Source organism: Rhinatrema bivittatum, chromosome 4 (assembly GCF_901001135.1).
Source record: "Rhinatrema bivittatum chromosome 4, aRhiBiv1.1, whole genome shotgun sequence".
NCBI lineage: Eukaryota > Metazoa > Chordata > Amphibia > Gymnophiona > Rhinatrematidae > Rhinatrema > Rhinatrema bivittatum.
In genome coordinates, this window is record NC_042618.1 from 273,119,235 (window position 1) to 273,143,718 (window position 24,484).

The 24,484-nt window shown below is 41.7% G+C and overlaps 1 protein-coding gene across 1 annotated transcript in view; it reads left to right on the top strand.

Moving 5' to 3' along the window:
- The first annotated feature begins 1,189 nt into the window (after positions 1–1,189).
- SULT4A1 (sulfotransferase family 4A member 1) overlaps positions 1,190–24,484 on the top strand; it is a 171,890-nt gene continuing 148,595 nt past the window's right edge. Inside the window, exon 1 of the mRNA XM_029600128.1 lies at positions 1,190–1,493. Within this exon, the coding sequence (XP_029455988.1) occupies positions 1,322–1,493 (172 nt within the window). The 5' untranslated portion in view covers positions 1,190–1,321. The remainder of the gene's footprint in view (positions 1,494–24,484) is intronic.

Sequence of the window (24,484 nt, forward strand, 5' to 3'; positions counted from 1 at the left end):
CCCATCCTTTTGGAACAGTCTTCCCTTTCCCCAAATGTTTCCCCAGTTCCTTACAAAGCTGAATCCCTCTTCCCTGCACCATCGTCTCATCCACGCAATGAAACTCTGGAGCTCTGTCTGCCACTGGGGACCTGCACATGGAACAGGAAGCATTTCAGAGAATGCCACCCTGGAGGTTCTGGATTTCAGCTTCCTACCTAAAATCCTAAATTTGGCTTCCAGAACCTCTCTCCCACATTTTCCTATGTCATTGGTGCCCACATGTACCACGACAGCCGGCTCCTCCCCAGCACTGTCTATAATCCTATCTAGGTGATGCGTGAGGTCTGCTGTTATTTGAGTCCTGAGAGTCAGTGCTATGACTGATTGGTATGGCAAGTTTCTAGACCTCTCTTTCTTTTCAGGAGTTTGTGTTATTTCTCAAAATAGCAGTGGAGGGATATTTTTTGATAAGGTGACACCAGAATTTGAATTTTTATTTTTTTTTTGCATGTTGGTTATAATGTGAATTGTCCTAGCTCTGCACCTGTTCTGATGATTAATGATATTTTATTGTAGTTATGATGATTTCTGGCTTTCTGCAAAGAGGATTCATGAATGAATACATTATTTTTTGTTTTATTACATGATTGATTTGATCTGTTTTTCTTTGCTTTTTACATGATATACTTGTGCATTTATAAACTGCAATAAATATAAAATAAATTAATGCAGATTAATAAGGAATTTTTAATTCTGGTAAATGCTTGAAATAATTGAGGTAAAATGTTTTAAAGTTTCACACATGTTGCATAATGGCTGTTGCAATATATGGCATTATTTATCAATAAGAATGCAACTAGTAGGTCTCAGACCTGCATTCCTGCAGCCTACCCATGTTAAATTTGTGCCCACCCAGAAAATCAGTTTTGGCTACTTCACTGGTACCTAGCCTTTTAAAAATCTGAAGGAACATCAGAGACTCCAAGGTACACTTGAAGGAATCTGGGGACCTGTCTTCAATTGCAGTACAACACTTCACCTTCTGAGCAGGCGAGGCACACGCGCTTTGCTTAGTCCGGCTGATCTAAGTGGCAGTGGAAGAGTTAAGGAAGCTGGGTCTGCTGCATCCTCCCAGCTCATCACTGGCAGCAGCACATTACATCACCTTGGCTAGAACCTGCTCCTCTCTATCCTGCAGGAGCACGAATACAAACACAACCCTGCCCATTGTTTTTCTCCTCAATCTTTAGCATTCCTTTCCTATCACTCTTTTGTTTTTTATTTCACCCTGGACGTTCTCTGACGTGTGGTCTTTTCCGTTTCTTTTCCAAACATTGGAATGATGGCAGAAAGTGAGGCGGAAACCCCCGGCACTCCTGGGGAGTTTGAAAGCAAATATTTTGAATTCAACGGCGTAAGGCTCCCTCCCTTCTGCAGGGGGAAGATGGAGGAGATTGCTGATTTCCCTGCCAGGGAAAATGATATCTGGATTGTCACCTATCCCAAATCAGGTAAAAAGAGGAGGCAAAACCCTTGGTGTATTGGCGTTTTAGCACCCACAAGTGCTTGTCTTTAAAGGGATTCTGGGTCTTGATGAACTGATTGCTTTTACGTTTGGGCTGGGTTTCATCCCCCACCCGACAATTCACCAGATTTGTCAGAGCCCATCAAAGTTAAATTTGGAGTTCAGCTAATCTCCTAGCATCATTTAGAACGTGAATCGACAGCCTTGCAATATGCTACGTAACTGCACAGGGTGATTTGACAGAGGTCATGTAAGAAGCCTTTTTATTTTATTGGGAAACAAATTCAGTTGCTAAAGATGATGAACCGAGTTAGATTGTTACAAACATTTTTATACATTTTAATGTATATAAGAATTTAAATAGCATTACATTCTGTTGAAGGGTGCTCTTCAAATAGTTGTCAATTATTTATATTAATCAGAAAAAAATAAATCTGCTCTATAAATGGTGTAGAAGTATGTCTCTCTTTAGTAAACATGCCAACTCAGCTTATGAATATGCAGTACACGATTTTTACTTTCAAACCTTTTATTGACTTGCTTTTGCTTTGTGTTGAGTTTTTATGTCTGCACTGTAAATTCTGAAATAAGAATTGCTTGTAACATTATGGCCAATGTGATCATGTCCATAATGCAGAAAATAAGGATAAGTAAAAATGAGAGGTGGAGTCACCAGTGTGAGCTTCCCATAATGATGTCTTTTCTATTGTAATATATGATCATTTTCTAGCAGATGCAAAAATTCATGTGAGAATTGTGCATACTTGGAAGCCTTTGGATCAGATATTAGATTTTACTGCCCAGGTTAAATGGGCAAGTAAAAGCCTCTGTAGTGGCAAGGAAAGCCTCTGTATGCTTTCATTAACCAGCTTGTGAATGTGGCAGTATCAAACTGAACAGATATTTCCCATTACCGTGTCATTATATTTGACTGGAATAGTTTAATATGTTATTGAATTATGGGCATATTTTCTTGGGGTTTCCTCATATCTTAGCTTTCCAACATAACTCTCAACATCTTCCAACATCTGGATTGTCACCTATGTTGAGATGTTGAGAGTTATGTTGGATGGATTTCCAACATAACTCTCAACATCTTCCAACATAACTCTCAACTCTATCAAACCCCTACAGATGGTCCAGAATGCCGCCGCCAGAATTCTCACTAACTCTAACAAAAGGGAACACATAACACCCATACTCCGTAACCTACACTGGCTTCCCATCAAATACAGGATCCTTTTCAAAATACTAACCATCATTCATAAATCAATTCACAACATCTCGCCCATCAATTTAAAGATGCAACTTCGACCTCATACCTCCTCTCGACCCATCAGAAGCGCATACAAGGGTACACTGTATGCCCCAACCGCAAAAACTTCACGAAGGAAACGAGCTCTATCTACTGCTGGACCTCACCATTGGAACACTCTCCCCCCAGACTTAAGACTAGAACCAAGCCATCCTGTTTTCAAAAAAAAGCTAAAAACCTGGCTCTTTAGTCAAGCTTTCACAGACACATAAGGAACTAATCCCTCGCTGTCTTCTCTCCTCCACCTCCAATCTTCGACCCTTATCCACTTACCCCCCCTTACATTAAGTTATGACGGCCTCATTTTACTCTATGACTTATATCATCCTAAGACATTAATGTTTATGCCTTATGTTACTTCATACCTTATATATGTATCTCAAATGTTAATCTCACCCTCCTGTACCCAACAATTTTTTATGTATCAATTTTTTGTTTTAATTAAAAAATAATAATATGGAATGGAAAAAGGTAAGTTTCATACATATGAATGCATGCCTCCTCGGCCTTGCTTCAATTTTGTAGTGTAATCATAAGCTTACCAACCTTCCAATCCTTTTGTTATTTATATTTCTTCTTTATTTTAATCAATGTGTGAATAAATAGTAAAATTATTCTCTATATGACGCCAGTACTGGCTTTTAGCTTATTTACTTTGTATAAGATATTTATAGTCAAAACGCCATTAGTGTGAACCTCTTTAAGGTAAGATTTTATACTAGGAAAATGTCCATAGTGAACGCCATGATAGTAAGGTATAGAAAACGTATCACTTATCTCCCAACACAGCTGTGTTTCGAAAAAGTATCCTTTCTTCCTCAGGGGAGTTTGTATCCTTTTAATGGAACGCGCTCTCAAGTTCCGCCAGTTCTGCAGACTCTTCTCCTGGCCCAAATTTGAATATCTCCTGCCTCAAAGTGGCAAACGCTAATTCAATGGCGTGCTGGTTTCCTCGACATTATCCTTGTGCTAACTAGCACTGATCCATGGCTTTAGTTAATCAGCTGATTAAGCCTGAGAGAAAGGAATAACTAAAGCCATGGATCAGTGCTAGTTAGCACAAGGATAATGTCGAGGAAACCAGCACGCCATTGAATTAGCGTTTGCCACTTTGAGGCAGGAGATATTCAAATTTGGGCCAGGAGAAGAGTCTGCAGAACTGGCGGAACTTGAGAGCGCGTTCCATTAAAAGGATACAAACTCCCCTGAGGAAGAAAGGATACTTTTTCGAAACACAGCTGTGTTGGGAGATAAGTGATACGTTTTCTATACCTTACTATCATGGCGTTCACTATGGACATTTTCCTAGTATAAAATCTTACCTTAAAGAGGTTCACACTAATGGCGTTTTGACTATAAATATCTTATACAAAGTAAATAAGCTAAAAGCCAGTACTGGCGTCATATAGAGAATAATTTTACTATTTATTCACACATTGATTAAAATAAAGAAGAAATATAAATAACAAAAGGATTGGAAGGTTGGTAAGCTTATGATTACACTACAAAATTGAAGCAAGGCCGAGGAGGCATGCATTCATATGTATGAAACTTACCTTTTTCCATTCCATATTATTATTTTTTAATTAAAACAAAAAATTGATACATAAAAAATTGTTGGGTACAGGAGGGTGAGATTAACATTTGAGATACATATATATTTGCTAGGTCTCACTTTCAGCGGAGATTGGGAGACTTCATACCTTATGTCACTTCATCTCACCATTGTTTATGCTCTATGTTACGCTATGACTTAGGTCACCCTATGATAACTGGATCACTTGTATATTATACAATGTTATTATATTATTATTATGTGTTTCCGGACTTCACCACCCAAAAGACTACATTACACAATCTGCCTCCACTTTTTAATCTTCTATACATGTTTATTGTATTGTGACATCATTTAAGTAGTCAACCCAGTAGTTATCCCAGAGAAGCTACCTTTTGTTGATTCTTCGAATAGTCACTGTTTCATTATGTTACATGCAAAGCCTTTTGTTGATTCTTCGAATAGGTACTGTTTCATTATGTTACATGTAAAGCCTTGTTTAATATGTTTCTTGTAAAGCCTTGTTTAATATGTAAAGCCTTGTTTAATATGTTTCTTGTAAAGCCAAGGGCACTGTTTCCCGTCCCAAGGCATTTTTGCTGTTACCTGTAAACCAGATTGATTTGTTTCCTAACAGGAATTTCGGTATATAAAAATTCTAAATAAATAAATAAATAAAATAACATTATGGAGAAAGTGCTGTATTTATGCATTGTTTTCTATTAATGTGGGCATTATTATTCCATAAAGCCCTGTTGTGCATTAGGTAGAGTTGATGGGATGCTTGTTGGAAAATCAAATTATAATTTTGGAGGGAGGTAGGCCATTTAATAGTAATGAGAGACAGAAGAGATTTTGTGCTATAGTTCTGAGAAGTTTGGAGAGTTTCACTGAAGACTTTTTGATTCTGATTTACCATAGATTTTATTCATGACAATGCTCTATTCCTGTCACTTCATTCACCCAGAACTAGGATGCCAAACAAATAAACATATAGTGCTTCTTGGGAAAAAGCAGACACAGCTTTATGAAACTCTGCTAAAGCCAATAAACTGTAGGATGTCCGATAGCCTGTCATGAGTGGACAAGCTGAGCTGAATATTCTTCATCCTCAGGGCATATTTAGTAACCTGCTGTACCTGAGCAAGCTAGGCTGCTAATTCTTTTTCATCTCCCCACGAGACTCAGCCCTCCACATGTGAAGAAGCTAGGGCTGACCTGAGGAAGAATTAAAGCAGGCTTTTTGCCACATTCCAAGCCAAAGTGCTTTATGTTCCCAGGGGAGCTGTGAGCCAGTCCACCATTGTTTGCTCATCTAATGTCATAAAGATACTTGGGATATGATATTTTCCACTTCTTGAAGATCCACAACCCAAGATATGAACTCTAAGCTTCTCTTTCAAAGAAACTCACCTCTTGGCTTGCAACAGCCTGCCACAGACTTGGACTAGCTGCAGATTTTCCTTGGATCCTAAATGTGGCCTCTAAATGAGGTTTTATTATATAGCTTCAAGATCTTCATGAAATAAAAAAAGTCCTGGGAGAGGTTAGAGAGATGAATCAAGACATCTCAGTACAGGCCTAGGGTGGATGCTCCCTCATGTTGTCCTTCTAGATGATCTGCCTATTTACCTTTTTAAGTCTGAAATTCCATAACCTTAAATTTTGCAAGTGATGCCAGGGTATAATATCTAGCCAAAATATTACTATGTTTGACAATCAGTATGCAAGGTTCTCCATGTCCTCCTTGATAGTTTTAATCAGGAAAGCTCATGCACTATTAGAGGGTAATTTGTAGCAGTCATTTTGCCACAGAAATGGATTTTTATGCAAAATATGTTTATTGAAAACTTGAAATAACATAAACTGAAGATGCAAATATGTACAATTTCAATTTTTTCACCCCCCTCCCAACCCATCCATCAGAAAAAAAAAAGAGAGAATGGGTCCGGTGCCATACTCTGGTACACCAAGCTCCAAATGAATTATAATGAACCCCCCCCCATCCCCCAAGTCTAATTCCTAAACCCTCCCCCCCACCCCTCCACCACATGGACATAGAGATAGCTAATGGGCAATCACTACAAAAAAAAAAGCAGAAAAAACTTTTGATCAGCAAAGAGCTACAAAGTATTCAAAATATAACTTCATACACTACTAGGAAGATTTTGTATGTATGGATCCCAATTTGTAAGAAATTTCATTCTGATGTTAAAAGAGGAACGGGTTGCTAAGAATTCCATCATTATCATATTATGGATGGTGTTTCGCCAGTGCCAAAAGGAAGGTGGATGAGAGTCCTTCCAAACTCTAATATTGAATGTATACCTTGAATTAGGAGTTTCCTTACCAAGGATCTTTGGACTTCTCTCCGTACATATTTAGCCAAATCTACATTAAATAAGATGAGTTCCAGACTCATGGGAAGAGAGACCCCAATCAGACAATTGATAAATTTGAGAAGTTTCCGTCAAAATTGAGATTTATTCATGCAATGCCAAAAAGCATGGGAGAGAGAGTTTTCTCTAATGAGCATTTAGATCAAAGGTCTGAAGACACAATCTGTGCTTTAAACGCAGAGATTTGAGAAAAAATGCTCTGTGTAAGAATTTAAACTGCATTTCTTGTAGGTAGCTATTTGCTGATACTAATTTTCTCTCTCTATAACAAGAAAGATATGATTTACGAGATACCACAAAACCTCCCTCGGAGCTCCACCTGTCCAGGATAGTAGATACCCAGTCAGGTGCCTCCAAGGCTTGCCTTTCTTTATAGAACAAAGATATAGAAACTGTCTGTCTATCACAATGCAAAAAATCATTCAATTTGTTCACCATCCCCATGACTAAGTTGCTTGTGATAGGGATCGAATATAATGCTGCAATTGCAGATAAGGAAAAAAGTCTACCACTCGTAACCCAAACTGTAGTTGTAATTCTGGGAATGATAATATCCCCTCTCCCGATATAACCTGGTAAAAGTGGTTAATACCCCACTCCGACCAATAATAAAAATGCATGGAGTGCATGCCTAGTTGGAAGTCTAAATTCCCTTGATTAGGCAAAAGGGTGTACAGTTGGGGGACAACTTTTGTTTTTTCGTTAAAATCTTCCAGGCCCATCTGAAAGGGGAAACTAACATGTTGGGGCTATCGAGGGGGAAGACTACCAGAGGGTGCATGTAGGACATTTTGGATTGAGACTATTCATAATTAATTTATCACTATCTAGAGACGTAAAAAGTGTACCCTCATAAAGCCAGTCTCTTACCAAGCATAAGATGCATGCCAAGTTGTTCCCTTTCAGTTCAGGAAGACCTATACCACCTTAGGCTAAAGCAACTCGAGCCTTCTTCCCTGCCGACAGAAATTGGGAAAGCATTCTGTCTAAATTGCGTAAATCCTTCCCTAATATGCATAGATGTAAAACCTGCAAAATATAGAGTTATTTAGGAAATAAAACCATCTTAAACAAATTAATTCTGCTCCCTATGGACAATGGTAAAGAATGCCATAGGCCTAATTTGTCCTGTGTCATACGGAGCAAAGGGGAAATATTAAGATTATACAACTGATTCAATTGTAGAGAGATATGAACCCCCAGATAACGAAAGGAACCCTCCACCCACTTTAGGGGAAAAGCATCCCCCACCACTCTTGCAATGTATGTGGAAAGGCCAATGCCTCAGATTTATCTCTATTCAACTTAAAACCTGAAAATTCTCCAAAAATCTGGAAAAGTCAAATAAGATGAGATAAAGAGGGCACTGGGTTACACAAAAATACCAGAAGATCATCTGCAAAGGCAGCATATTTAAAGATAGAAGGACCCATAGGAAGTCCTTCAATTTCCCTAGTGTTTTGGATGGCCATCAGTAGCGGTTCCATAGATAGCAAAAACAACAAAGGTGATAAGGGACAGCCCTGCCTCATCCTGCGCTTTATGGGAAAAGTTGGGGACAATTCACCATTGACTATAATAGAGGCCATCGGGTCTGTATAGAGTAAAGTTATCCCTCAAAGGAAAAAACCAACTAGGCCCATATGACGTAAAACTGAGAACAAGTAATGCCATTCCACTCTGTCAAATGCCTTTTCTACATCAAAAGTGACCGCCAAAAAAGGCACATTCTTTACAGAGCAAGAGGAGGTGGCAGTTAATAATTTACGGACATTAACTAAGGCGTATCACCCCCTGACAAAGCCCACTTGGCCCTTCCCGATATATCCTGGGAGAATTAGCGTCAACCTGTCAGCCAGAATCTTGGCCAGCAATTTCTGGTCAAAATTTAGCAGAGAAATGGGTCTATAGGAAGAAACAATAGTGGGATCTTTCCCCGGCTTAGGGAGAACCGTAATTACTGCTTTGTTCATATCTGAAGGGAAACACCTCTCCTCCACTAGGGCCATAAAGGAGATTTTAAGCAGACCAGAAATGTCACCCACCAGAATTTTGTAAAATTTGGCCGTAAAACCATCAGGACTGGGGGCAATTAATGGCTTTGCTGCCTGAATTCCCAATCGTATCTCATCTACACTAAGGGGACGATTCAGGTATTGTAGATGTCACTCCTCAGAAGACTTAAGACCAAGATGAGTCAAAAAAGCACTACATTTGTCAGCGTCAAATCCCTCTGAAGAATATAATTTGGCAAAATAACCTACAAATTGTTGAAGAATGTCTGGAGTTACTGAAAAAACTTCCCCCTCCCCGTCCGGGTATGTGGGAGACTCCAGAAGGACCCTTGTCACCCTTAATGAGACCAGCGAGTAACTTCCCCGATTTGTTGGCATGTTGGAGCAGCTTATATTTATAAAATAAAAGGCTTTTCTTTGCCCTTTGGTGTAATAAGGTGTTAAGAGCAACCTGAGTGGCCAAATATATTTCTCTATTATCTAGCATTGAGAGCATGTCTACACTTGGTCAACTTGATTTCAAGATGTAAAATCTGCTTATCAAGAGCTTTCTTCTGCCAGGCCAAATAAGAAATAATGTCCCCACGTAAGACTGCCTTAGCAGTATACCATGACAGAGTTGGGGAAGACTCCAGGTGAATCCCATTATTAACTACAAAAACTGCCTACCTTTGATTTATGAATGAAAAGCATTGTCATTGGCCAAGTAGTAAGGAAATTTCCAAGTCAATGAAGCAGATCTGCCTCTCAACCCGGAAAGCTCTAACCAAATGGGAGCTTGATCTGAAATCTTTATATTACTGATACCAGCACCCATTACTTGAGATAGGTATTCCCTTGAAAGTAGAAAATAATCTATTCGAGATAAGGTAGAGTGTGTGCAGGACAAATGTGTAAAATCTTTTTCTAGCGGATGTAAGACACGTCATACATCTAGAAGCTGTAATTCTGAAAGCAAAAAAGGAATCACCTTCTGTGGGTCTACCATCGAACTCTTAACTTGTTGAAACTTGTCAAGTAATGGGTCCACAGCTAAATTGAAATCTCCCCCTACTATCAATGGTCCCTAGGATATCTGTTGGAAAAACAGATGATTGTATGTATTGGGGACAATATGCTGCTCTCCTATTTTACTAACCAAGATCAAAAATCACCCTTGTGGGTCTTTTCCTGTAGGACCGTCAGCGTCACAGTCTTGTGAACCAAGATGGCAATCCCTGCTGACCTAATGGATGCAGAGGCATAAAAGATTTGACCATCTCAATCCCTCTTAAGTTTCTGATGTTCCCTATCTGATAGATATTTTTCCTGGAGAAACCCGATCTCTGTATTCTGCTGCTTCAAAGAAGTCAATATTTTTTTCCGCTTGATAGGTAATCCTATACCACAGACATTCCAAGATATCAATTTCAGTGAAGATTTACCCATTGTCTAAATTCCATGTGGTTAGAAAGTAACATAATACCAAAACAAAAAGTGTAAGGTGACCACCTCCCCAGCTAAGGTAGCCACCTAGGTCCCCAAACCACTGTACAACAAAAAAGTAGAGCCGCTTGCCCATATTCCAAAAATTAAACCCCCATGTAAATATACCTTTGCTTCTCTCCCCCCCCCCCCCCCCCCATACTCCAATAACAAAACAAAGTTCATCTTTGGACTGAGGATCACCCAAAATGCCCCCCTACCCCTGCCACATACCCATAAGAGCTAGTAACACCAAAAAGCCACTGTACAACAATAGCCAGACTAAAAGCCCATTCAAGAGCTCTGAACAAAGAGCTAACTCAAACTATACCTGTTTCATAGCCATTACCAATCACTTGCTTACAGTCATGAGGGGGTGGTAATAGCATGACTAAAAGAGAGTTTCAAAGAAATGAGAGCACCCTGTGTTCCTGGAACAAGCTGTATCCAGTAGGTAATCAAGCCAAAGGAAATGCCCATTTTCCGGTTAAGCAGACAAAGGCCCCAAGAAGGGCAACCAAAAGGAACATTGGAGAGGCAAACCAAATAAAAAAAGGAAAGTTACTCAGCATGGAGGTAAAGCTGTTTGTACCAACTCCAATCGCTCCGCAAGAGAGTTGGCTTCTGCTGCAGAATAGATCCACTTTACCCCGTCTGGTAGAGCCACCCAAAGCTTAGCGGGATATAGCAAAGCAAATCATAGGCCTAACTTATGCAGTCTCACACATGCCAAGGAAAACTTTCGGATCAGTGATAACTTGGAAGAGTAATCCTGGAATATGAGAAGCGGCTTGCCTTCATGTAAAACGGCTATTTTATTCATGAAGTCTAAAATGTGGGCAATAACCACGTGGGGTCTGTCGGTCTTCTCTCGCCTTGGGCCCATGCAGTGTGCTCTCTCAATCCTGAGAGGGCCCCTTGATAAATCTAGGTCCAGTTCTTCCTTAAGCCAGGTTTCCAAAAACATAATCAAAGCAGAATCACCCAGAGATTCGGGAAGTCCCACAAACTGCTAGTTATTGCAGCATGACCTGTTCTTCAAGACGTTCATCTTGCACCGAAATGAGGATTTTAGACTGCCCAAATCTTCTTCAAGTGCAGCACTGCATCATGGTTGGTGGAGATGCGGTTTTCCAGCTCGCCTACATGGGAATCATATACAACCATGCGGGAAGTCACTTCCTCTATCTTATCACATATTTTCTGAAATTCAGGCTCTTAAGTCAGTAACCACTGCCGCTTTGAGCTCAGGGACCAAAGCGCCTGCAAGAGGATTTGAATCTGAATTCTCGGGAGCACACCATCTTGCCTGAGCTTCATTTTGTCCTTTTCTCATTCTTTCTGAGCTAGGCGACCCCACATTCCAGGTAAAATCACTGGGAGAGCAAACCAATGATCTATATCAGAGCAAAAATAGTGAGATTGCTGGGGAAAAAAAAGGGAAATAAGGGTAGATGAGGCAGGGGGATGTACAGAGCTGAGCAAACACATCTCACTCGGTGCACGGCATCACGTGACCCCAAAATGGATTTTTAGAAACTTTCCTCTATGAGTGGCAAATGTATGTATGTAGTAACACTGCAAGTGTACTTTATCTGGATTAGAAGATGTCATCATGGATGGGATTGGGGAGGGGTTTGCAGTCACTCACATACTTTGGAATTTTCCAAAGTATGCATGTAATTTTTCTTGGGAAAACTGCCCCCTCAAATTAGTAGTGTAAATGTGTGCAGGGAGGTTTCCTAGGTAATTCTCAAAGTGAAAATATGTGTGGTATTTCACTTTGAAAATTAGTATAAGGTCCACTGGTAAAAGATACTCACAGATTTTGTACCAATAAGAGCAGTTACAAAATTGTAGTGCATTCAACTGCTTTGTGATTAAAAGGAAAAGTTGATCCTACTATATCCCTTACTTCCCCATCCACTGAATTTTGACTCTTGCCAGCAAAGGCCAAGTGGGAGCCATAGGAATGCAAATGCATCCTTTTGCCTGTCTGAAATACAAATGTGTCCTGAGACCCAGATTGTCCTTTGCCATCAGGATAATCTCTAGGGAGCAATTGTGGCACAGATTTAGAACTTGCACCATCAATTTATACACAGTCCATCCGGATATAGTTACTATAAGTATCAGATCTCCATCAGCCTAGCCTTTGAATTGTTGTCACTGGAAAACCAGAATGCACAGTACAGGTAGCTGAGTCCCAAATTTGGATTAATCCTTTTCTATTTTTATTAGGGCAGTAGACTGATAACTGCATCAAGAGAGAGAGATCCTTCCTATGAAGAAATATCTCCCTCCCTGTAGTCTTGAGCTGAGAATTGCTCTGATAATGGCCATGGAGCATGTAACCAAGTGTAGCACCACATGCAGACTCAAAGAGTGCCCTCTATCTCACTGATTCATTTTTTACCTAATGATTGCTGTGTACACTTTATTGTCAATTTACTGACCATTTTCAGGGAGTAACCCTTTCTTTTCCATGCTTGACAAATTCACCAATGTGCACAGCTGAGAAAAATGCTAGGGTAAATGTACATAATAAAATGGTCTGAAACTCAGCTAGACAAATTGTAACAAGTGTTATGGATCACAACAGGATAGAACTGTGAGTCTAATCCTTCAAGAGGCTCTTGATATTGAAAATGCAGCCAAGGTTACCCTAGCCATTTGATCTGGAAAAGAAGTGCAAAGATGCTGTTTCCCCCTTCCTTCCAAGAAAGTCCCTTTTCATGAGCATACACCACATAGTTAGTCAGCAGGGTACTGGACAGTAGTCCTGGGAACCATCCCTCTGCCCAGCAAAAGACCTTGATGAATTTGAAGCTGCATTTGTAGGCTTACTGTGTATTTAGAATTATGAACTTTCAGATTTCATTAAAGGCTGCTCTTAGACACTTGGTGCTGTTGCTGATGTCACTCTTCCCCCAGACTTCTGAACCTTTCTCTCCCTCCCGCCACTGGCCCCAGAAATCAGGAGCTCCGCTCTAGTGATATGAATGTACATGAGAACTGTCAGCCTGTGTTCACAGATCATGTCCCCTGCACAGAAATCTGAAGGGGGCAGGGTCTGTGAGCATAATCTGATTTATGGTAATCTCCCAATGTGGTCACTGTAGTTAGAGAATATCTCATCAGAGCAGAGCTCCAAAGATCTGGTGGTAGTAGCGCAGCAGGAGCAGTAGCAGGAAGGTTTTGAGATTGTCAGTGGGATTGGAGGCCTGTAGGGCAGAAGGGGCAGAAATTAAGGGTTGATTAAGTTTGCTGCTCTTTTCTGCTCCACTCCAGGGCCCTGAACAGAGACCACTTAGAATGGGAGAAAGCATCAACTATGGAATTCTGTAGCTTTGGAACATGATTTGCCCATGCTGAGATTTTAAGCTGCAGGCAATGCAATACAGATCTTTCAGTTTCTCTGAGGAACTTGACCAATTATTTAATTACTCACAGTAAACAGTATAGCTAAATCGTCACATCAGAATATCACCTTCCTGCCTGAGGAGGACTGAGACCTTTTAGCTAATCTCCCCTTTCTACTTTTTCTTTTAGTTTTTGTGTACACAGTGGGCAAGGCAGATTTTTTGGGATTGGTGCTTTGACTCACACTAGCTAGTATAGTACCTGTTGGTTCCATGGATTCGCCTTCCCATGTAAGTTTTGATGTAGGAATTGTAACTGTGGGCAAGATGCTTTGGATAGCACACAGATTCCTTGTACTCCAATGGCATGGGAGAGATGAGTATCCAGAGTCTCTGTAATAAGGGTAGCAGTTGTTAAGACTCTTGCTGGCTGTTTTCTGGTTGCGGTAAATGACATTTATGTTACTTTGGCAAGCATTGCCACTTGGATCTGTATGATGACTGTAAGAGTACTTTGAGGGTCTGATGCAACAAAAGGAGACTAGAATGGTGACCACAAGTGATGCTTGAACATTGATGTAGTGAAGAGGATTCATAGTTCGGGACAAGAGTGGGTGTATCAAGAACTGGATGATAAATTGGGATAGCATGCCCTTGCATGTGTTGTACAAACTGGTACTACACTCACCAGTAAAGCTCAAGTAGTGTAGGGTTCTTATGTCCTCCCTCCACCTCCCCCCCCCCCCCCCATCAATTTTGACTGTCATAGTCATGGGATATCCTTGGCTTTTGATTTCCATAAGGTTCCACCCATCCATGTGGGATGTCCAGTACTAAACATTGTGAGAGCCCTTCCTATATGGTCTAGGTGGTGAATCCCACTCAGCTTGAGTGTCTGGGTTTTTGCTACTCTATCAAATATGCAGGCATACTAATCTGCAGCTCTGTCCAAGGCTTAGTATAAGCCCTCTGGGGATAGGGAAATACCTACAGTACCTGAATGTAATCCACTTTGAAGTGCTGAAAAAAGTGCAAAAAGCAGAATATAAATATACATAAATAAATAAATAAAATAGTGTAGCCAAATGCCTATTCTTGCAAGTCTCTGTGCCAGCAGTGTTAATTATCCCTCTAATGCACCACCTCTGTCCACTTTCACACAATTCACGTCCTGGTGTTCTGGTCATGGCATTTAAAAACATAAGAACATAAGATATGCCATAATGGGTCATATCAAGGGTCCATCAAGCACAGTATCCTGTTTCCAAAAGTGGCCAATCCAGGTTACAGATATCTGGATGGGGCAGATCTGTCTCTGCAGTTCTTTGTCATTCCCTCCCTATCTAGCAAAACTGGAATCAGTTGGTTTCTTAGCCTCAGCATTTACACTGTTCATTGCTGCAGGATAGTCAGGAGATTGAGCAAATTGCATAGGAGTTCTCCTGGAGAGTTATGATGATCTCAGCATGCCATCTATACTGGGCTAGACTGATGTCAGCAGTGTGTACCTTGATATTACAGTCACTGATGTGGCTGCTGCCTGGATTTTAGGGCCAGAGTTAGCCAAGCAGAAGCTAGGCACTCTCTTCTTTTTCAGCAGCATTATGAGAGTTGGCAAATTCAACAGGATGCATGCATGCAGTTACTGGTATAGGGAGACCACAAGTATTTATGTCTTTTTGTGGGCCCATTGGGTGAAGAAGACCCTGGGAGTTGGTAATGTGGTTGGTTTTGGGGAAATGTTTAAATGTGCTTTAATAAATCTAGTTGACCACTAGATGACATTTTAGGTGTGTGAGCATTTAGTAACTTGTGATAATGTATAAAGGGGGAAATGTATATCTATTTCCTTAAAATATTGGGGTTTCCTGATTTGGTGGCCCATTTTAAAGTAGGAATTATAAAAGTGTGAGGTTTTGCTCTTTTCCTCCCCTGCCCCTGCCAGTACGGGGTGGGGATTGGGGACCTCCAGCTATGAGATCGACTGGAGTACCTAGCCTGCAGGCTGGAGGGCCAGGGACTCTCCAAGGGAAGTGGGACTCTGCAGGGGCTCTTTCCTGCAAAGGGAGAGTTCTGAGGCTGAGAAGAAGTGGAGAGGTTGCCTCCTCCAGAGGGAAAAGCATGAGATGGTGGACACAGAGTGACTAGTAGTGGGTTTTTTCTTCCTCCTGGGGAATTGCCATGTAGCAAGGCAGAGAAGTGAAACATTGGGGTGAGTTCACAAACTTGGGAATGCCTCAGGCCGTCTTTTGATGTGTGGAGGTCTGGGGAACTAGCACAGAGAAAGGAAAGGCTTATTCCTTCTCCTGAGATGCTTACCAGGGTGGTGAAATTAGTGTGAAGTTGTATTCTCCTCTTCCTGAGGAACCATCCCAGAGAGGTGCAACAAAGAAACATGAGTGAGGTGAGTCCAATGATGTCCTTGATGTGCAGAGTCCTGGGGAAATATACACTAAGAAGAAGATGAGATGGAGAGTGATGAAAAGGTCTAACACCACCAGAGGTGTGAGTAATTTTATGAGAAATGTGATTATGTATTTGGTGCCCATTGGATGAGAGTTTTGATATGGGTGTGTGTGAACAAATCCAGCCCTTCCTTAAGGCTGTGAAAGAGAGAAAAGACAATGGAGAAGTGTTGGCCAGTCTGGTCAGCAGTAGTTGTAACCTTCCCTGTTATGGATGTAACCCCACCCTGATGTGCAGGTCCAGAATGGGTAAGACCATTAAGTGATGTATACTCACTCTGAAGGGGGGAAGAGCCAAGAAGACGGCGGTGTTTGAGTAGGGTTCGGAACGCTGTCCATGTTTCTCCTGAAATTATTTCTTTGTTAAGCATTAAATGGCTCCCAAACTAAAAGGCAGGGTTCAGGTATTTCCCGCGGTACCCCCCTACCTCCTGGACAGCAGACCATTACCGAGCTTGCTACCAGCTATCCGAAGGTGGAGGAGCTATGCCCCGCAGAGCAGACTGGAGGAGGAGCAGCGGCCTACTCAGGGAAAACCACCCTCAGCCCTCCAGGCTCTCGTACACCTCCAACACCAATTCCCCAGAAGTTCTGGAGCCCGGTGAGTGCAGAAACAGACCCAATGTGGTCTGGACAAGCAAGCATGGGTCTCACCGTGGGAACTGGGAGAAGTAAGCAAGGACTGGATGGGAAAGAAATGGCAGAAAGGCAAACAGCTTGTGAGCCACAGAGGGGAACTGTTTCTACAGAAGAAAGTCCTGATATTAATACTTCATTGAATGTTCCTCTTGATGGGGCTCCTTTAGAGCTGGATGCCGTGAGTGCCATTTTTACAAAGCCATCTGTGGTGATGCTGGACTCACTGTGGGAGCTAGTAGCCAAACTGGGATTTGCACTACAGGGATATTCCCAGCAACAAGCTTAAATTTCCTTAAAAATGGATAATATAACCCGGGACTTTAACTCTCAATATATGGAACATCAGCAGAGAATTCAGACATTGGAAGATCAAGGAAAGAAGATACAAACATCTTTAATCCAGGTCGATGATAAATAGGAAAATGGAACTAATGGAGAATAAGCTGAGACATCTGAACCGAAGGTTTTTAAATTTCCCTAAGGTCCTGGGAGAACAGCCAAGAATAACACTGCGCAAGTACCTGAATGAAGTACTTCATATTGCTCCAGAAAATATTCCAGCATTTAATAAGGTGTATTTCTTGCCATTTACACGAGCAAGAGAGAATGCTGTATCTCAATCGATTGACATGGGAAACTTAATAGACTTTTTAGAAACCTCAACGCCTGAGATAATTGAGAGAGCCACTCTCTTAGTATCGTTTATATATGAACAAGACTTAGGTCTAATAATGAGAAATTATTTTTAATATATGAGAGTTGAATTCTTGGGGAAAGTGGTGCAGATTTTCCCAGATTTGGCCAAAGTTACCCAAGAGAGGAGGAAGGGGTTCCTAGCGATGCGGCAGGAAGCCTGCTCTTTATGCGCTACTTTCATGGTCAGGTATTCCTGTAGATGTATCTTAAAATTAGATAATGTTACTTACCTCTGTTCAAGTCAGTCCTATATCAGAGCAACATGAAGGATAGGATAGCATAAACATGTTATGTTTATTCATAGAAAATTGTTTCTTGTTTGATAGCTCCTATTTGAGGCATGTCTCCCCCTTTAATATTATATTTGGGGTCTGGAAAGTATGATTGTTTCTTTAGTACCGATGGTGATGTGAATTGGTATGCTTAAAAATCTTAATTTCTTTGTTTCTGTACAAGCCTAAATTTGGCTTCCCTCCCACATTTTCCTATGTCATTAGTGCCCACATGTACCACGACAGCCGGCTCCTCCCCAGCCAGTGGGAGCACTGAGAGGAGAGGAGAGGATCACTTTGCTGGTGGCTGAAAGGAATCAGTAAGGTTTTGCTTGGGACATTGTCTTTTTTAAAAGTATTGGGGCAAAGTTAACTATTTGGTTATATTATTTAGTGTGTTTGTGTGTTTGTGCTTTTAATACTCAGTAAGGCAGCAAATAAACATGTTAGACTGTTTTTTTAAATAGTCAGTCAGTAAGGCAGCTAGTAAGCAGTAGTGTGTTTATTTTTTAAAGTCTGTAAGGCAGCTAGTAAGCAAAGGTTAGAGTGTTTGTATACTAAAAAAAAAAAAAGTACCCAGAAGCTAGAAATAAGCTAGGAGCAGTGTATATCTAAGTAAAAAGGTTGAAAAGTTCAGTTCAGTTACTCACCTTGGAAAAGTATTGAAGTAGGGTGATTTAGTTTGATTAGGTACCAACATTTGTTAATCAAGGGAGCAGTGAGTCACTCTGGCTAACTAACTGAAGTTAGACTGTTTGTATTTCCCAACCCTCCCACTCCTCGCCCACCCACCCCTAGCTCATCCTTTAATTTATAGGTAGGTGCCACTTAAAAAACCCCCAAAAACACCTTATTGAGAGTTTGATCATTCCCGTGTAGGCCACTACCAGACATATAGTGAATTCACTAGTACATTTAAAGGACATTAATTAGACACATTCCTACTCCCATAGCAACCTAAAACTTAAGTAGGAACTGAACAAATTTGAGATGAAGGCAGCAGTCCAGCAGCAAGAAGGGGGCTTCCCAGTCTTTTGCATCGAGTGTCACATGTATGATTTTTTACCCGCTGGTGAGAAATTGTACATGTGCATGCGATGCAAAGAGCTCCTGGCTCTCAGAGAATGAGTCTGATCTCTGGAGGCTAGAGTGGCAGACCTGGAGGAGCTGAGGCAGACAGAGAGGTATATAGATGAGACCTTCAGGGACATAGTAGCCAACTCCCAACTTCAGACTGAAAGCCCTGGTGCTGTCTTGGAGGAAGAAGGTCTCATGATTGGAGAGCATCAACCTGATGCAGCAGGAAAGGATCCCGTAGCAAGGACCTGCTCTCCAGATGATGCATTGTCCTTTCGCACCGAGGATATCTCCCCAAGGCCTACTGCCCAGGAGGGAAGGGTTAGGTCGGCTGTCATAGTTGGTGATTCGATTATTAGGAATGTAGACAGCTGGGCGGTTGGTGGGCGTGAGGATCGACTGGTAACATGCCTACCTGGTGCGAAGGTGGCGGACCTCACGCATCACCTAGATAGGATTTTAGGCAGTGCTGGGGAGGAGCTGGCCTTCATGGTACATGTGAGCACCAACAACATGGGAAAATGTGGGAGGGAGGTTCTAGAAGCCAAATTTAGACTCTTAGGTAGAAAGCTTAAATCCAGAACCTCCAGGGTAGCATTCTCTGAAATGCTCCCTGTTCCATGCGCAGGTCACCAGAGGCAGGCAGAGCTCCGGAGTCTCAATGCGTGGATGAGACGATGGTGCAAAGAAGAGGGATTCAGTTTTGTTAGGAACTGGGGAACCTTTTGGGGAAGGAGGAGTCTCTTCCGAAGGGATGGGCTCCACCTTAACCAAGGTGGAACCAGACTGCTGGCGCTAACTTTTAAAAAGGAGATAGAGCAGCTTTTAAACTAGAACAAAGGGGAAAGCAGACAGTCGCTCAGCAGCGCATGGTTCGGAGAGAGGTATCTTCAAAGGATACTAATGATGCATTAGAATTAGGGCATCCCGGCAGTGAAGTTCCAATTATAAGAAAAGTAGTCCAAGTGGCTGTAACTAAAAACTCACCTGAGCTAAAAAATTCGAACTTATCCCTATCAATTAAAAAGCAGAATGAAAATACAAAAAACAAACTTTGAAATGTTTGTATCCTAATGCCAGAAGTCTAAGAATTAAGATGGGAGAATTAGAATGTATAGCAGTGAATGATGACATAGACTTAATTGGCATCTCAGAGACATGGTGGAAGGAGGACAACCAATGGGATAGTGCTATACCGGGGTACAAATTATATTGCAATGACAGCAAGGAGCACCCGGGAGGCGGTGTGGTGCTTTATGTCTGGGATGGCAGAGAGTTCAACAGGATAAACATCCTGCATGAGACTGAATGCACATCTTTATGGGTAGAAATCCCTTGTGTGTCGGGGAAGACTATAGTGATAGGAGTATACTACCGTCCACCTGGTCAAGATGGTGAGACTGATAGTGAAATGCTAAGAGAAATTAGGGAAGCTAACCAAATTGGTAGTGCGGTAATAATGGGAGACTTCAAATACCACTATAAAGGAACAGTTAATTGCTTAAGTACAACGAGCTACACTTGTCTCCACACCAAAACGTTGCAAGCTACAAATTTTTTTCTTTTCTGTGCATTTATTTATTTAAAGCTGTGGGACCATCATAACACCCGCGGTTTGTTTAAGCCAGGCTCTCAACCACAACGGGTCATGTTTAATCATCGGTCTGTTAAAGTCCTTGAAATGCTATTTTATTATTGAATTTAAACAATTTTTTCTTCTTTTTTCTATATTATAAAATTTTTTTAATGAAGTGACGGTGTTTGGTTAATAAAGGACGGTATTTTCCTTACTTGTGCGGAGCGCCGCTGCGCTTCCTTACTTGTCTGTAGCGCTGCCGTGCTTTGTAGATCAAGTTGTTCAGGAGTTTCTTTTAGGGGAATGAACTTTCGATCCTAAGGCACTTGTGCAGTCCGACGTACGTTTCGCTCCAAGCTGCTTCAGGGACTGTGACCACATCAGAGAATGGTTATCCTGAACTTAGAAAATGCAAGGTTTAACTCCCGTCAAATTCACATGGTACTTAATACCGCATTCTGCCACATGGTACTTAATACCGCATTCTGCCGCCTAGTCCTCTTGTCGGCGTTCCCTCTTTATATCAAGCATTGCAGTGAAGGCCTCCCTGCACTTTCACCTGCAATATGTGACCAACCACAAATAATGAAGATATTATTGAAATACTGTGTTGGTGTTGGGTTGGTTTACAAGCATAAAAGTTGTTGAAGACACACTTCATAGATGTTGCTAGGTGTTACGATCCCCCCTGTTGCTGTGCTACAGGAGGTATCTTACCTTCCCTCCGGAGGCCGCTCCGAAGCCAGGACCTCGCTTGTGCACCATCCAGGACTTGCTCCAGGGTCTGGGAGGCCTAGCGGTTCCTGAGGCCTGCCCGTGGCTTGCTTGGCTGCGTTTGGACTTCCTGGTTGGCCACGCCCTTCTCCCTAGGGGCCGGCCCGCAGCTCTCCACCCCAGTTATAGGGCCAGCAAGGGGCAGTCCTGGCAAACTCCTCCCAGGGAGTTGCCTACATCCTGCAGTATAAAAGGACTCTCATTTCACTTGCTACTTGCCTTTGGATTGGGTTCTACAGTTGCCTGTAATGTCTCCTGATCCAGGTCCTCTGTGGTCTGCCTTGCTTTGATGGCACCTTGTCCTGATGTCTGCTCCTGATGTTGCCTGATGTCTGATGTCTGTTCCTGATCCAGTGCTTGATCCAGTTCCTGATTTTCCCAGATAACCCTGCTTCTATCTAAAGATAGTAGTCTTGAAACTTGCAGCTGACTGAGCTGAGTATTCAATCATTATGTCCAAAAAAGCAATCCTAATATTGGAAGTCTGCATGGTAAATTTTAAATGCTTATTACAGAGATTAATCCAAGTGTGAAAGGAGCATAATAATTCAGCACATCCAATCCATATTATAAATACATCATCAATGTATCACGTACAAAGATATATGTATGGTGTAAAGGAAGATTACTCTAAAAAATGTTCATATTTGACCACACATAAATTTACCACAGCGAGTGCCATTGTAGCCTCATTGTGATGCCTTTCATTTGAAGATAAAATGTCCTATTAAAACTAAAAAAAATATGAAAAAGAGTTATTTCAGCCAAATCTCTTAGAAAACTCTTAGGAAAATGATCATTTTGAGACATGACCAAGGTGTAAATTGTATCTAGTGTCTGATTTTTGGGGATATTAGCATATAATACTTCAATATCCATGGTTACTAGAATGACATTTGATACAGTTCCACATAGGAGATTGATAAATAAAATGGGAATCCTGAAAGTGGGTCCCAGGGTAGTGGGATGGTTACAAATTGACTGATAGACATTAGTGAATAGTGATAAATGGAAACTATTCTAAAGAAAGAAGAGTAATACGTGGAGTTTCGCAACGATCAATTCTGATCAATATCTTTGAGAGTGATATTGCACAGGGATTAGAAGATAACTTTCATATTTTTGCAGATGAAAATCTGCAACTGAATGAACATATCTGAGGAATAAAGAGAATGAGCAGTGACCTAGGAGAGCTTGAGAAATGGTCAAAGATTTGGCAGTTGGGATTCAATGCCAAGAAGTTCAGAATCATGTACAGTATTTGGGATATGGCAATCCAAAGAAGTTGTATGTGATTGGGGTAAAAGATTGATATGTACAAACTGAGAGAAAGACCTCAGGGTGATAGTGTCTGATGATCTAAGGTGGTAATGCATTGTGTCAAGGCAATGGCTAAGACTAGATGGATGCTGGTCTTTGTTGAAAGAAGCATAACCCACAGGAAAAAGGAGGTGATAATGCTACTGTACAGATCCTTGGTGAGGATGTTGTTAATGGCAAACAGGTCAGTGGAACAATTAAAGTATTGCTGGCGTGACATCATATTAGCTGTAAAAGCCAAGGTCACAGCGTCAGACAGAATGGCCACCATGCAAGGTTCAGTTTACAGAAGTAGAAGATCTGATAAGGGCCACTCTACAAAGAGACTTTATCACAGGGGTCCATACAGGAGGGACTGACAGAGACACTATAGACGGAGGATGTGGGCATAGCATAGAGGTGACGAAAAATGCTGTAGAGGAGACAGGAGTAGAGGAAGACAATTCTACCATTGCAGCAGATGGGTTTCAGGAAGAATCGATAATATTGTTTAGTGAGCCCATGGGTTACACTCAAGAAGACAATGATAATGTTCAGCTAAATTTAACTTGCATTGAGACATCACCCAATTCTGGGGGCAGCGGGTCCCCTGCAGTTGAAGAGGCCTCTGCTGGCAATGAGAAGGGGATAACATTTGAAATTCCACGCACATCCAAGGATGCCTTTGTGGAGAACCTAGCAGCTGAACTAATTGCTAGGCTGGAGCAGATTCAGTGTAATATGACAACAGGATGGAGGTTTATCCAGTATGAGATTAAGCAGCTGCGCAAAGAAGTTAGAAAGATGCAAAGGCAGGCTAGACACTCAACCCAGGACCTATGTGCTTCAATCAGGGAGATGAATGCTACTAAAACTCACCAAGCCAACCAAAATAACCCCTCTCACAGAGGTAGAGGCAGAGTAAAAGGCAGGGGTGGGGGTGGGTGGGGGAGGGATCAGGATAGCCAGAAATAGATGAGAGTACATTGTATAAAATTAGGGTTGCCAACTTTTCCATAGACCAGGCTTGGACACTTGAGGTCAGAGGCTGGGATGGGGGAATGGTACCCCCTCATTTGCATAAATTTTAGATCCTGCCAGTAAACTGCCTAAACAGTGTATCTATTATCTGCAGAACCACTGGGAGCTGAGTGCTGTGCACCACCTCCTCTCCCTATAGTGTCCAATCACAGCAAGGGAAAGGAGGCAGGGATACAGCACATCTCTCCTCCGATAGGCTCTGACCTGCCTTTCTCTTCCTCTAACTAAGAGGCTGTGGGAAAAAGGAGGATCCACCTGCAAAACCGAACATTTAGTGTCCAGTTGGTACTTCTGACTAGACACTGTAGAGAATGCCTGAAAACCTGGCTGTCTGGTCCAAAACTGGACAGTTGGCAACCCTATTCAAAATCAATGGTAGTTTCATAAAGAATGTTAACTTCATCGCTCATCCATGCTGTACATGGAGAAAGGCAAACAGCTTCTGCACTTCCTTCTGGTACTGACAGACCTCATGCTTGCAAGAATTCTGTCCCTCCCTACCTCTGCCTTTGCCTGGCCTGTCTTCGCTCGGCACTGCTGCATGCGGATATGGGCAATGAGCTAGTGCATCTCTAGCCGGTGTGAATGCTTGTCTCACATTCAACTCTCGTTTCTTCGCACATGCCTCCATCCTCCTGAATCTTCATATACTGGTCATCTCTCCTCCGTCGCTTGTCTCTTCTAAACATGTGAGTAGCATCACTTTAAAATTCCAGTGGTCTCATCACTTCTTGGATTCCTAGAGTTGGAAGTGTATTGTGGAGAAGGTTATGGCTATTAATTTTTTTCTCTTTCTTTTTTTCTCTTATGCAGGTTATAAGAAACTTCATTGCTCATCTATGCTGCACGTGGTTATGGACAATGAGCTAGTGCATCTGTAGCCGGTGCAAATGCTTCTCTCACATTCAACTCTCATCTCCATGCATATGCCTCGTCTGTTTGCAGAGACCTCTACCATTCCCACCTCCTCTTCTCTTATGCAAGACTTGCTCATGACAAGTTTTCCAACCCCTCCCCTCCACCTCCAT